General features: G+C 28.2%; 1 protein-coding gene across 2 annotated transcripts; it reads left to right on the top strand.

The window, feature by feature from the left end:
* Nucleotides 1-1,385: 1,385 nt before the first annotated feature.
* LOC110616823 (peroxisome biogenesis protein 19-2) lies at nt 1,386-4,895 on the top strand. Of its 2 annotated transcripts, none has more exons than XM_021759330.2 (5): nt 1,386-1,568; nt 1,654-1,702; nt 1,900-2,191; nt 3,647-3,963; nt 4,629-4,895. In XM_021759330.2, exons 1-5 carry the CDS (start codon nt 1,526-1,528, stop codon nt 4,672-4,674), a joined length of 747 nt encoding a protein of 248 aa, XP_021615022.1. In that variant the 5' UTR covers nt 1,386-1,525; the 3' UTR covers nt 4,675-4,895. The 2 variants fall into 2 exon arrangements, with proteins under 2 accessions (XP_021615022.1, XP_021615016.1); XM_021759324.2 differs by having other exon boundaries at nt 1,388-1,568; nt 1,897-2,191.
* Nucleotides 4,896-15,978: the final 11,083 nt, after the last annotated feature.

Here is a 15,978-nt window from a genome sequence, read left to right as displayed (position 1 = left end):
TAGACGATCAAAGTTGCTTCACAAATAATCCCAAATTAAGGGACGATCGTCTTACAGCAGTCCCTATGAGTCACTACACGTAGATATTTGATCGAAGCTTTTTCTCTCTTTTTCTTTCTTTTTTTTTTTAAAGAAAAAAATCAAAGACAACCCATCAAGGTGGCAATGGCTAATATACAAATCTCATTTGCTGCACATATTACACCTGAAAAGCACGATAACAAAGTGTTTGAGGCGAAGGTATGAGCAGCTCGATTACTCCATCGCCGCGTCGCTGAGAAACGGACATCTTCCTTCTTAGCTCTTGGACGTCCTGCACAATTCCTTGGATAGGACATAAGAAGCTTCAGCCGACTTAGAGCATTTGAATTAACCCAAGTTAGCAGTAACTTAAAAAGTTCATGAAAAAACCAAGAAAATATCAAATTGAAAAGCATCAAGAGCAGACTTAAACAAAATCTTTATACTAACATAATATAGCCAAAGTAGATAGCCTATGAACAATTATATTAGTTTGTTTTTGGAGGTTGAAATTTAAGATATGATCTGATTAGATGTTTGAGAAAAAAACTTTACTTGATTCTTAATTATATAGTGTAATTATCGAAAAAAAATAGTGTGGTATTTTACCTCTATATCCTCTTATTGTACAATAATGAATTTAGGCGGCTTATATTATTTGTTTAAGATAATATATTTACTTACAATAAAATATTTAATTGAATTATACGTAAAATTAAGAAGCATAAAAATATAATATTAAAAATGAAAATAATGGAATTTAATTTTTTTAAAAATTATTATTTAATCCCTTAAATTTAGTAAAATTCACAGGTTAATTTTTTATTTTAAAAATATATTAAAATATTTTTAAAATATTAAAAAATTTATTAATTAATTTTTCTATTAATTTTAATTATTAAATATTAAAAAAATTAAAATGAAAGATTAATTAATTTAATTTTAATAAAATTTAAAATTTAATTAATAAAATTTATTTATACTAAAAATATTAAATAATTTAATATTTAATATTTAAAATTAATAAAAGGCTGATTAGTATATTTTTTTAATATTTTAAAGATATTTTAATAAATTTTTTAAATCAATACATTAATTAATAAATTTTATTAAATTTAAGTGATTAAATAATTTTTTTTAAATAAATAAAGAAAGGCATCAGCGGTAAGCGATCATCAAATAGTTTTACAAATCTATTTTTTTTCAAAAAAACTAATAATGGGAAAATACATCATCAATAAAAATGGAGTGTTTGGGTTCCAATCCGAAGCCAAACCGGAAGCGTCAAAGACTACTCTACACCGAGTCAGAACTCAGAATGATTGGATCGTTTTTTCATCGGTTGCCCCGCCCCCGCCACCGCTTAATAACGTTACCAAAATTTCACATCTATTTGCCTTCTCTTTCACTCTCCCTTCAATTCCTTTCCTTTCTCAATCCAAGTATCTCGACACCCTTTAGTCTTCATAGCTAAGAAAGACCAACAGAGATTATTGGTTCAATCATGGCTGACAACCACCACGACGATTTAGATGAACTCCTTGACAGTATGCCTAACTCTCTCTAAAACCCTTTTCTTTGTTTTCTCTCTTTCCAACTCTCCTCAATTTCTTTTCCTTTCAATATTTCCAGGTGCCCTTGATGATTTCCACGGTCTTAATCTCGCTACTTCCTCTCAAAGGTCCCTTTTTCTTCTTCCTTTTAGCGTTGATTAGATTGAATTTTGTGTGTGTGCGAAGAATTGCCCTCAAAACATATGCATATTTAAGTTCTAGTTTTCTTTTTTCTGCATTTTTACAAACTCGAGGTTTTCTTATCTCCTTTTTTTTTTCTGGGTTGTAGTTAGTACTGATTTTAGCTATTATTTGATTGTAGAAGTGGGGGAGGTGATGGCAATAAGGAAAGCAAGCAACAAGAACCATCTCCTTCATTTCCAATGGGGGTTCAAGGATTGGGTATGGGATTACCTGACTTGAAAATCAAGAAAAAGGGAAAGCAAAAGGTTATCAAGGAGTCCCATGTTGCAGAGGCGCTTGATCAGCTTAGGGAACAGACTAGGGAGGCTGTTAAGGGATTGGAGTCCATCACAGGTCCCAAACCTGTTGATTTGAATAAGGACGCAATGATGGAGGATTGGGTGAAGCAGTTTGAGGAGCTTGCTGGCTCTCAGGTAGACTTGTTCTGTTACCATTTGTTCTTTTCTTTTCTTTTTTTTTTGGTGCTTCTCAATCGAATATTTTGACATCTAGAATTTTCATTTACATATGGCAGTTTTCTGTTGGTGGCATACTGTATGTATTTTGAGGCATCAAGTTATTAAGGCAGACTTTTTGATAATCTCATTTTCGCCTTTTATTTCTGGTCTCAAATTTTCTCTTGTGGTTGGAGTAATTCTTAATCTTAACCTATTTGACTGCTGATTTGGTTTATTAGGTTTAGGATTGAGAGGGTATTTGAAGATTGCATATCGCTTGTCACTCACTGTAAAGCATTTGTAGCAAATCTAGGTGCCCTGGGATTTGAAGAAAAAGAATTGAATGTTTACTTTTGTTATTGAATTTTCCAGTTGGTTTACTTATTTTTGCTTTCCACCTCATTGCGAAGTAGTTTCTTATATTTAGATTTATGATTGAAAGCGACAATGAACAGTTGTCAATGACTATTGTTTTGCTTTATTCTGCTGCATTGTTCTTTTTGAGTTCTCAACTAAAAGATATGTTTGTGTTGAAAGCCTCTAGTAAATTTTTTTCTTTGATTAGTTGTGTTAGTGCATAAAGGCTGCATGTTGGTGTTTATTGACCTATCAACAAGTGGCATGTGTTGCTGATAACTTAAGGATTTATGTCACATACTTAGTGATGACTTTGACCTGCATCAGTGTCTTTATGAGCTTTATTCCTTAGTGTGGTTGTAGTGAAATTCTCAATCGTCTCCCTTGTTGAAAGTTAGTCTCTGTTGATGAGAGTTACTTTTTATTTTTAATTCTTAAAAATCTTGTTCTTCTTATTATAAACATCCTAATAGTTAATGATAACAAGAAATGCAATTGCAACTCAATGTGGAATATCATTCCTTGATTTTCAAGGGGCCGTTGCTGTGTGCAATGGCAAGAGTTTGGGCCTGCAATAACAAGGTTTCAGGTTCAAGCATTAGAATAGCTACTGAGTGCACCAATGTTGAAGGTTAGGATCGTCCCCGAATCCCTCACTCCTATGATTCTGCTATGGTGGGACTATAACTAGGTTATAGCATTAGCATGTGATGTTATTTAGTATTTTCTTCCTGTTGTATCAACAAAAAGTGCTTTTATTTGCTTTATTTCTAGTTATTGTGGTAACTGTCAGCATAACCTTTTGGAGAAACTTGTAATAGTAGCACTGTAGAAGAATTTACTTATGGTTTTGGTTGAATAATTTTTCGGCCATTATTGGCTTGGTTTATTTAACTGACTTGAACACTTCAGACAATTTTCATTGCAGGCATATGCACTTCCTCCCATGTTTCTATTCACAAGATTAAGTTTCATAGCTTTTCTAGTTCTTCATTTGTTATATTTCTGCATTCATTTTTTTTATCATAAGAGTTGAATTATTTAAATTAAATGTCTTATTTTCTTTTTTAATAGGACATGGAATCTATTGTAGAGACTATGATGCAACAACTTTTGTCGAAGGAGATTCTTCATGAACCCATGAAGGAAATTGGAGAAAGATATCCAAAATGGCTGGAAGAACACAAAGCCAGTTTGACCACAGAAGAATATGAGCGCTACACACATCAATATGAACTCATCAACCGACTTAATGAAGTTTATGAGAATGAACCTAATAACTTCACCAAGATTGTTGATCTTATGCAGAAAATGCAAGAGTGTGGCCAACCGCCTAATGACATTGTGCAAGAGCTTGCTCCTGATATTGATTTCGCTAATCTTGGTCAAATGTAAGTGCTTCACCTTCTGCAGCTTTGAGCATTTATTTCTGCACATGTATAATCCCATGGTAATTTCATTAAGGCATCTGTCAGTGTAAGGTTACAGTCAAAAGCAGCATTTTTAGGATTTGTTGTATGTTAATAAGGTTCAAGTCAATTGTTTGTTTCTGGTGCACTACATGAGACTTGCAATGGATGATATGCGAGATCTTAAGCATTTACGGGGCATAGTTTGATACAAGGAGCGAACTATTTCTCAGTTGTCTAGGCCCTTGTCTAAGAAAGGGGGGTTTTGGGTTCTGTTCTTGTCTTCATAAGGGAGTTGGATGCAATTCAAAAGGATATTGGTTTGGCTGAGATATTCTAGATAGGGTTAGCATTTAAGATTATAATGTTGAAAGAAAATGATTTTAGAGTGATGATGTTTAAGAATATTGTCTCTGCAACTTTCATATTAGATAATAGTTTGGATGCAAATTCAAAAGGATATTGGTTTGGCCGAGATATTCTAGATAGGGCTAGCATTTGAGATTATAATGTTGAAAGAAAATGATTTTAGAGTGATGATGTTTAAGAATATTGTCTCCGCAACTTTCATATTAGATAATAGTCAGAGGCCACTGTTCTCTAGATATTTTGCATCAGATAGCCTGATTGATATTTTTCTGTTGCAGATCTCCAGAGATGCTCGAGGCCCAATCAAATTGTTCCATAATGTAAGACGACGACGACTCCTTCCCATTTTCTGTTCTCATTTTAAGTTTCCCTTTGTCCCATAGATTGATCTCTACACCTTGTATTAGATGATAGTCATCAGTTTCGTTTAATGGATTTAATTCGGCTAGCCATCGGATTGTGTATGCTGAAGTAGTGCACTTAAATTTGTTATTTTTATCTTCTCACTACTAATAATAGAAGGAAATGCTTAGGGCCTTGGTTCATGTTGAACTTGTATATGATTTGAGGGTCTCTCTGAACTTGAATTTGTGAAGAAAAGGGCTAGTGATTCATTAAAGGCGAATTTCACAATTCAAAGGGCTGTGTGTTTCTTCAGAACAACCTTCTTTACCCGACTAACGTGTTATGCTTTAAGAAACGCTTGGACTTTGATTAGATAAAATTCCATTCTAGAAGATATTGTTGTTCTTGGTGTTCCTTTCGCTAGAAAAGAAAATGGACCAAAATGCTGCATGATAAATTAGTGTAATAAAAGAATGGCGAGTGATTTCCAAACAAGTGAGGGAAACGAGAAGCTTTGTTACAATTGAATCAACAATTGAATGCTTCGGAGGATGTTTGAAAAAGCTCCACTTATTTTAAGAAATCTCCTTTCAAACAAACGCCAAGTTTAGTAGACTACTGAGTACTGGCCCATAGCCAGTATCCTCACAGCGACTAACAGCAAAGCATAGTTGTGGATGTTATAAATAGTATCCAGCGGATTAGAATTAGCATATTCTTCTCCGGGACAGAATCAACTGCAGCTTGACAGATTGGAACTCGCAAGACCCATTAATCTCAACGGTGATCACACGTTGGCCGACGGGTCCGACTCCATTTGTGGTTGTGGTGGGTGGAGTTGTCAGAGGCAGTAGCATTGATTTATGAGTTGAGCGTTTACCTGAAAATAGAGCCTGTAACTGAGAATGCTGCATGCAATAATACAAAGTAGATGTAGAACAAATTTAAAGAAGCCATTAGCAACAAGTAGTCAGGCATAGAATGCTATAGAGAAAGCAGATATATTTTGGCAAATTTACCTACCAAGAGATAAAATGTTTGGGGATTGTTTACTCTATTCATGAATCAAATCCTCAATTCACTTAAGAAAGTGAAAAGAGTGTCGAACCATTTATTTTAACATATATTTTGTGATAAATTTTTTCCAAAAGCATTTTTCTCTCGGAGCTTCAAAATTTTAACGTTTCTGTCTCTATCTCGTCGCTATATATATATATATATATATAGATCTTTCAGTGCAGAGGATCTTTATGGATTAGATTATACACAAAAATATAATAAACCAAGGCCCTCCATGTGTCAGCGGTAGCTTTTTGGCTGTGAACTTTTTTTTTTTTTGGCAAATTATTACATACACTCTCACGTTATCATCAAAATAATCATGATTTTATTAAAAAATAAAAATTTAAGTTATCTAAAATTACCATGTAAGTCGTGATTGAGCTGGTTAGTGGTTGTTTTGGGTTTGGACCCCCTAAATTTTTTTTCCTACATTTCTTTTAGCAGGGTTAACTTTGGGTCATAACCTCAAAATGGGAAAATAGTGGCTGAGAGTAAGCATGGAGGACTGTCCAAATTGAGCTTGAAATCCTTCTAAAATTTCGGTTATTTGTGAGAAATAATAAAAGATATTTTTTATATTTTTATAAAAAATAAAATATATTAATATATATATATATAATAGTTAATAAAATTTTCAAAATATATAAAATAATTTTTCAAAAAAATAAATTTTTTAAAAAAATTAAAATAACTTAATTTTTTCTTTAATTAGAAAAAATATATTACATTTGATTAATTTTTCTCAACATTTCAAATGATAAAAAATATTTTCTATATAAAAAATACTTTCTATAAAATAAACCGAACCTAAAATCTACCTAATTAAATTGAAATTACAATATTTTATAAATTCAAATCGTAGTGGGCTTTTTGTCTTGGATTAAAATTAATGATTTCATACGATTTTTTTTTAAAACATTGAGTGAATAGAATCTAATACCATGATTTTATACAATTCAAATTGATTTTTTTTTTTCACATTGCTTATATCATAAATACGATTAAGTAATTTAATATGTTAAATTTTTGGTGGTTTGATTAATCTCACTTTTGATTTCCTCCATTAATTTTACAGATGCGCTTAATTGTTGATATGAAGATTTTACTGCACCCATGCCTTTTGTTTTTTTGTTTTTCGAAAGAGCCCAAATGGAAATATTATTTTTCAGTAATAAAATATTAATTTTTATAAATATATTTTTTTTACCAGAGGAAAAAGGGTACGGGAAGGAAATTTAATCTTATGATTTAAGGATCAATATAAATGTCTGCTGGCCATCCAATTAGCAGGTGGTAGGCATTTAGGTATTTATTATTAAAGAAACAAAATACAAATTATTAACTTATGTGCGAAAAATATTACAAACTCTTATTTGAAAAACAAAAAATTATAAAGTATTATAGATATTAATCCGACATAATAATAATAATATTATTTAAGGCAGGCCATAATCTATTACCATCAAATAGCGTATGTAGTAAAGTTGTAAAAATTTCGCCTATAAAAAATAATATACAAATATCGTAACATTCAATTTTCTATGAAAATTTTCCCTCAACTGAATATGTCAATAAATCATAAAAAATTATCGTAATGGATATAATCTTGCAGATTTTCATTACATCTATTATTATAAGATTTTTTATTCACTGATTAATATCAGTTAAATTTTGAGATTTGATAACTAATTTCAGCTTTTAACAGTATAAAAGCATATATGCACAAAAAATAAAGACATACACTTTAATACATTCCTTCTGAATTCAAAACGATTCATTATATTTACCTATTTTATCAATTTATTAATTTAAATATCGGAATGACGGTTTATAAAAATCAATTGTGAAGAAAACAGATTGAGTTGAACTCAACCACATTAAATATTTTATATAATATATATTTAGTTCAATTCCAAAATTCACTTATATTAGTTTTTAGACTGGCTTTAATTTTAGACACATTATGAAAAAAGGAAAAGATTTTTTTAATCAAAGTGTGGGCAAGGGCGAAGCTAAAAGGAAGAGTGTATAAATATCTAATAGGCAACAATCGTCTTGAAATTAGTTGTACAACAAATTTGAAAAGCTGCATGAGTGTAAGTTTGATTTCATATAAAAATAATTTTTATAATATTAAGATTGAATACTATATTGATACATAATTACTTAAAATTTATATATATAGTAAATATATAAATTTAATTTAATAAATATAATTTTTATGTGAAATCAAGATGATAATTCTGAATTATATAAAGAAAACTCTATTAAAATTAATTAAATAATAAGAGATATAGTTGAATATTATAAAGTATTTGGTTTACCTTTTCCTTTTAATTTATAGTTGATGAGCTACCACACACCTAATTTAAATATTAAATAAATTATATTTTAATTCTTAAATTTTAGTATAATTAATAGATTGATCTCATATTTTTTAAAATTAAACTCCTTTATTATCATTCGGACCAAATACTCCATTGTGAAAGTCACCTCCCTACTTGAAATTCTATCCCACATCGATGAAATATGAAAATTTCGAGCAAAAATTTTGAGCCGTATATAATAGCTTGCACACGAAACTACTAAATAATTTGGATTATCCATTTTAGACAAATAAAAAATGAGTTCAATAATTATTTAGACCAGCAATTTCATCCACCATTCCATTCATTCATCTTCCTTCCTCTTGTTCTTTTAAATTAAGAAGTGTGCCTATCAAAACTTTTACATAAAATTTTCTTTCCTACTATATCCTATAGTATATTTTTTAAAAAAAATTGTATCTAAAACCATAACTCTTTCCCTTCTTCTTCTGTTCTTTATACATCTAAACTATCTATAAACGAGAAAAAAAAAATAAAAAAAATGAGAAAGGTGATAAATCCGATCATTTTATCCTCCCTATCCCAATCTCACCACCACAATTATTTATTTATTTATTTTGCCTACCCAGCAATCCCATTTGCTTCCATGAGGCTGAAGATTCAAAGGCATAGAATCTGATTATATATATGTATATATATATTTTGCAAGATCCTAAGAAAGAGGTCTAATCCAAAGCATTAGGGCCAACACATGCCTTCAACTCAGGGCTCCAAATCCACTAAACCAGAAATTTCCTTACACTCTTCCCATTCATGTTGAAGGTTCTTCCTTGCTTGTCCCTCATCACTTGCCCTATGTAGCCTCTGCCACCGCCTGTTCCATACAATCCTTTGCACAAATCTCCGATCTCTGTTGGTGCTGTTAGGTCTTCGCCTGCATACCAAGTATTTACTAATGGGTTTGAAGACAGCTCTGCAAGTTCATGCCCTATTACGCTGATCATACTGTCCACACCCACATCTCAGTTCGGTGATTTCAACGCTCCAGGCCCACCTCCTCCCATCTATCTTGGGATTGCGAAAGGATAGGCGCAAACTTCGGGACATTGTTTCCCTGAGTTTCCAACCCACGCGTATGGTAATGTGTAATTCACTGTGGATGAAAGGAAAAAAGAAAAGGAAGAGTTATGGTTTCAAATGTAAAATTTTCTAGAATATGGTAAGGTAAGGATATTATAGAAAAAAAAAAACATTTGATAGGTTTGATCAGTCATAATTTTTTAAATTAATAAAAAAAATAAAAAAATTAAATATTTAAACAGAATAATAATAAAAAATTTAAATATTTAATTTTAAAAATATAAATATCAATGTATAATTTATATTTAAATATTTAGTAAACTCAGAAGACTCAGGCTAATAATTGATAAGTCAGTTGCTTTTTTTTTATTAGCTCTAATTTTATAATATTTTTTCATTAACTATTATTAACATAAATTTTAAAATATAAAAATAAATTATTTATGTTTATAAAATAAATATATATTATCAAAAAAATAATTATGATTAATTATATTTTTTTATTTTTTATAATAATATATAGATATACATAAAAAATAAAATTTATTTTATCAATAATCATGTCATTAAATTTTATATATATTATATGATAAATTATTAATTTTATGTGTAGTTTAATAATAAATAAATTATATTATAAACAGTAATCTAATTAAGTTCATATACTTTTATTTAAGAGCCAAATAAATTTAATTTAAAAATTTAGACCAACAAAACCATTCGTTCAATTAAATTATCATTTAATATAATATTATATTTTTTAATAATATTATATTTTTTTATTAATAAAAATATATTTATATAATAAAATTTTATTTTTATAATTTCAAAAATTATTTATTATATTTATATATTTTTGAAATTTTTATAATAATTAAAATACTAAATTTTAATGTTTTAAATTATAAAAAATAATATTTTATTATTAAAAAAATTATTTTAAGTTATAATCTATTTAATCTTTAATAAGAATACATAAACTTAATTAACTTAAAATTTTAAATTAAACTTATTTCATCTTCTTTTTTGAAATGAAAACTTATTTCATCCTTAAATAAAAATATAAAAATTTAATTGAATTTGTTTTGATTTATCAATACTACCGTGCAAGATTAGACAGACTGATAGCGAAGGCCAACCTTCACCGGTTGCATCAAAATTATAAGAAGTTAGGCCTTATACAATTATTCAAGATATTTTCATTGACTATTATGTTGGTGCCTTTTGTTTTTTTAATTTTTTTTTCTCCTAATCACAGAGGAATGCTTCACGTGTCGACTTCTATTCTTGAAAGTAACCTATAATTTTATCACATCAAATGTAGACAGATAATTCATAGGATGGCGTAATCGAGACATGTCTAAAAATTCAATAGTATGAAGAATAATTATAATTTTATAAAGCTAGATATTAAATTTCACTCATGTATTTATTTAAAATTTTCAATTTAGCGCTTTTAATTTTATCAAAATATGCGATCACAGATTTAATTTAGCGATAATATAACTATGAATTCATTTCAAAAAAAAAATCTAACCATAAATGTATTTAAATAAATTTAAAAAATTTTAAATTTTATTTTTTTAATTTTCATTAAAAAAAAATCTATCCTAATGCCTATAAAATTTAACTTCCCATTGATTTAGCATAAAAATCTAAATTTTTGAGCTAAATTTTTTTTCATTTATTTCAAAATTAAAAAAAATTCAATTTCTTAATTTAATTAAAAGATCCAAAAGTTAGATTTTGAGAAAAAAAAATTATTTGCTATATAATTAAAATACATCATGATTTTAATATATATATATGATTTTCCATGAAAAGCAAAACATCATTAAAATCCATAATCCTTGATTAATTAATGGACAAGCATCAAATTTTTGGGTTTAATTAAAGAGAAAACATGGAGAGAGCATGGAAGCTATCTTCATCTGATTGAGTTGTTGCAGGAGACCTTCTTGTCCGAATCACCCTCTGGCTAACCAACCGCAGAGCTCTTCCCAATCTATTCCCAAAAGCCTGGTCTTGGTTACTGTCTTCGAAGGCGATTCTACCCAGTTGAAAAATGAAGAGCCTTGATGCGTAGATGATGTCGGAATAAGCTCGGCGAACCATGCCGAGTCTGCAGGCGAGTTTTATGACGAAAGGGCAAATCAAGCTTGGGAGGAATGGCGAAACGACGGCGTGGGAGGATGAGAATGATAATCCCAGTTTGAGCTTTGCTAGCGCTGCAACTGGTAACCCCATGGTTGGTTTTGGGATGAAGTTGTTGAAGCTCAAGGAAGAGACATCATAGTACTGAAACCAAGCTCTGAGTTTTTGCTGTTTGGTTTCTGTGGGTTATTTGTACGAGATTTTCAGTTTCATTTCATCAGTGACTGAAATAAATTGAAGCTGCTTTTTATTTTTAATTTATTTTTGTCGTTTTCGTCTTTATTTTGCTTGGCCTTTTTGGATTTTTTTTTCCTTCTCCTTGCCTTCAGTTATGTTGGTGTGACGGATATACCCCTTTAGTTGTTTATATTATATGTGCAAAATTTATTTAAACCTATTTTTATAAGTAAACTAAAAATAAAAGTAAAAGAGCAGTGCCTGATATTAATTTTTCTTTTAAATTTTATTAATACAAACTTTAATTTTAAGAAAAAATATGAGTAGAATAATTTTTTAAAGTATTATGAAGGGTAGATTTCCATATGATGAATAATTAAATAATTAAAAAAAACTTTAAAAGTGTAGTGCTAGAAAAATGAGTTTTTAATTTTTTTTTAAGGATAAAAAATAGAGTAATTGCTAAAATGGGTATATTTGTAATCTCATAACAGGCAATTTTCCAAAAAAAAAATCTACCTTATTTTTGTCCATGTTATTTTTTTTATAAAAAGAAAAAAAAAAAAAAAAACACCAAATTCATTGGTGGGCGAAGTTTCGAAGAAACTTCATTTGTGGAGACATTATTCGAGGTCTTTGTCTTCAAGCGCATCGTTAAGTCTCCGTTAGCCACAGCACATCACCATTCGCATTCATATGGACCACTACAGAATCACTCGATGACTAAAAGCTAATTTATATATTAACTAAAATGATTTTAATAAAATTTAAAATCTTTTAAATTTACGTAAATGTATTTATTATTAAATTAAATTAATGAGTGTAATTAAAATAATTAATAATAATTGATAAATCTTTTTTTTTTTCATTTAATAGATTTGATTTTCTTTTCGGTCCATTATATGAGTTCCTCAATACGTGCTTCGAGCAAAAAATCTGCAAAATGAAAAAAAATAGTAAGGAGTCTATTGGAGATGTCCCGGTGGAGACTCTCCGACATTCCAGTCAGATTTTATGAACTAAAGTAGTATATATAGACAAAAATTACAAAGAGAAAGAAAAATGGAGTCCAGAAAAAAGAAGGAAGAAAAACCCCTCTTTTTTTACCCGTGATGTATATCTGCCTCTCTGTTACAGTGCTAGCTGTCTCTGTCACTCAGCTCCGTACGTACGAATATGTCAGACATCTACTCCATGCGTAACGGTCATTTAATTTCTTTTGACGCGCTTGCGAACGGATCCACCAGACCAATGGGCTGATTATCTGTTCCCCTCTTGATTGGACTGGATGGAGAGATTGGAATTGAGGCCTAGAGAGGTTTGATCTCAGAGCCGAACGGACTGAATCGGCCCATTCAGGAGACTTAAAGGCGCTCAAATAGAACTGTCATTATGAGTCTAGTCTTGTAATGGGATGGTGAAATCCAGCGGTCATCAATAATAATAACAATATAATTTATATTATTTTTATTATATTATTAAAATAAATAATTATACAAATATATTATTTGTAATTTTAATATATTAAACCACTTAATTTTTATTCTTATAGTTATTCAACCTAGCCAGATTATCCATCTATATGTATATACATATTGTATGGATATGGTCTGCAAAAGTCAAGAGATAAGCCTCGCAATAATGTACATATGAAGTCGGCTGTACTTACCGAAACTGGACAGTGTATGATATAAATATAAAATCGTGCTTATTAAATATAATTTTTTTAATATATATATAAATTTTAATTTGTAAATAAAATTTTATTTTCAATGTGTTCTTAATTAATAAATACTCTGTTTTATAATTTTTTTGCACTTTTTATTTTTAATTGTCTCAATGTTTTGATTTTTTTATATTATAATTTTATTTAATTTATCTTATTCTCAAATAATTTATTATTAATTGTTTTTTTAATAAAAATTTAAACTATCTTAGTAATTAATTTAAATTAATTTTATTATTTCAATAGAAAATAATATTTTTATTTTATATTAAAAATTAAGATAATTAAAAAATTAATAAAAAAATTGATTTTAATTAAAGTAATTATTTTTTTATAAAAAAATAGAGTAGATAAAAATTATAAAATGAATAAATTATAAAAATCCAAATGGCTTTAAGTAATACTAGAGTTGCAGCCCCTTTCATGTGCTTGAACATTTGAGATGGCTTGGAGTATAATATTCGTGAAAATTATTATATTTGAATTTCAACATGATTAAATTTTTTTTATTATTTTAATATATTTTAAATTATTTAAATTCATTTTAAATTATTTTAAAAATTCAATTATTATTATCTAAATAATAACTGAATTAATTTTACGTATAACAAATATTTTCATTAATAAATTTTTTTATAAATTTGATTTTTTAAAAAATATTTAAATTATATTTTTTAAATTAAAATATATAAATTTATTTATGTTAAATTAATTATTTATATAAACGATTTGAATAATTTATAATAAATATATAAACTCAATCGATTATATATTATCCACACCTGTTTTAATATAGTTATTCAAATTAGTTACTAAAAAATACTTGATCCGTTTCTATTCGTTCACACATAAAACAAAGGGTCTTTTGAATTGAAGGGTACACCGAAGAATATGATTAAGAGGCAAAGAAACGTGGAGTCATTTGTCAAATTAGACAAAAACTAATTGAATTAAATATGTTTGTCTTTTTGTGGGCGAGGGTGCGGATGGCGTGTTGTCGTGTGTCAAACCGGAATAGGAAGTTAGGAAAAAGGCAACAAATTCTTTGCCCCTCGCTATCTTTAGGTATTGAAATAATTCAAATAAAAAATATTAAAATTATATCTATTTAATTAATATTTTTATTTAATTTTTTTAAAAGCTAAAAACATTTTTTCCTTTCATGAAAGGAATGAAAGAGAAGTAAATTATTTACACGCAGTTAATCAATTAAATTATTTTATAAAAAATTATTTTTAAAAAAATAATCAATTTAAATCAAATAAATTTTAATTTTATGTAAATTTTATTAATTTGCATATCATAATACATGACATCGTTATGCGAGTTTACTAGTAGTGTCCTCTACCCTCCATAGCTATAAGATTGTAATTATTATGACATCATTTTTCTTTTTTTTTTTTCTATCGCTTCAGCTATTTTTCATAGGATATATGAGTTGAATATTTTCTTATACTTTTTTGAAAATTTGAAATTATTTTTTCATCTCTCTAAATCTCTTTTTATATTTTTATATTAGGAGACTAATTTATTTGTCTAAATCTCTTTTTATATTTTTATATTAGGAAACTAATTTATTTGTTTGATAATATTAGTAAGAGGAGATACTTCGCAATGTTTGGACAATAATTATTGGTAATATTTTTTTAGTATATGTATGAGAATTTAATACATAATTTTTAAAGAATACTTTTAGATGTTTACTTTTAGTGGTAATATTTTTTCGATATATGTAAGAGAATTTAATACATAATAAAAGGAGTTAAGTTAAATATATAATTAGATTTTTTCGGTTCGATATTTGTAATTTCATTATAAGTTAATCAGATTAATTATAAAAGTACAAACAGTTTTGCACGATAAAAAAAATTATTATGCAAATAATGCTCATCAAATATAATATTTTTTTTAATATAATAAACAAAGAGTTGGTTTAAATTATCTCTCTTTCTATATTTATCTTTTGACTTTAGATTATTTAAATTGTAGTGCAAAATAGATATAAAATTATTTTATACCTACAATGCAGGTATATGATGCATTTTGATATACAATTAGCAAAAGATCAAGTTATTTCAGGATTATTGGAGAAGCTTCCTGCCAGATATTTCTCTAGAAATATTCTAGAGATGTTCCGGAGAGGTTAGAAAGCTTCTCGGACGAACTCCGTACAATTTTGAAATCTTTCACGGCTTGACAGACTTGTTGAATCCGTAAGTCTACCACAGAAAATCGGCATAGCAGCTTTTGAGTGGTCTTCCTCGCATTCAGCCTACAGATAGCCAGCACCTCGCACTATAACTCGCTTGGCAGTCCAATCCGCATACACTGTACCTCGCACGCTCAGGTCAATCCAGCCCACAGCGCGTTTCTCCATATAAATTTGTATAAAATTTAAAAATAAAATAATTTTTGTGAAAAATATCATATAAAATATATAGTTAGCCAATTTAAAAGCAAACATAGTAAAAGTTAAATAATGATTTTTAGTACCGTTGACTTAATTGGAATTAAAATTTAAACTCTTATTTTTTAAATGTGAAATGTGAATTATATAATTAAAATTTATTAATTTTTTTAGTATAGACAAGAATTAGTGATATAGTTTCAAGCTTCACATTTCTTTTATAATAAAAAAAGAAAAAAAATAACAAAATTTTTTTAAAAGCTCACTGGAAATTGATATTTACTTTGGGCTGATCCTTCCTTTTCGCGCGGTTGGGGGCCTAGGATAAATGAAAGGAAGAAAAGCCCAAT

The sequence above is a fragment of the Manihot esculenta genome, chromosome 1, assembly GCF_001659605.2.
Source record: "Manihot esculenta cultivar AM560-2 chromosome 1, M.esculenta_v8, whole genome shotgun sequence".
Classification (NCBI taxonomy): Eukaryota; Viridiplantae; Streptophyta; class Magnoliopsida; order Malpighiales; family Euphorbiaceae; genus Manihot; species Manihot esculenta.
Note: the sequence above shows the minus strand (reverse complement) of the source record. Positions and strands in the feature narration are given on the sequence as shown.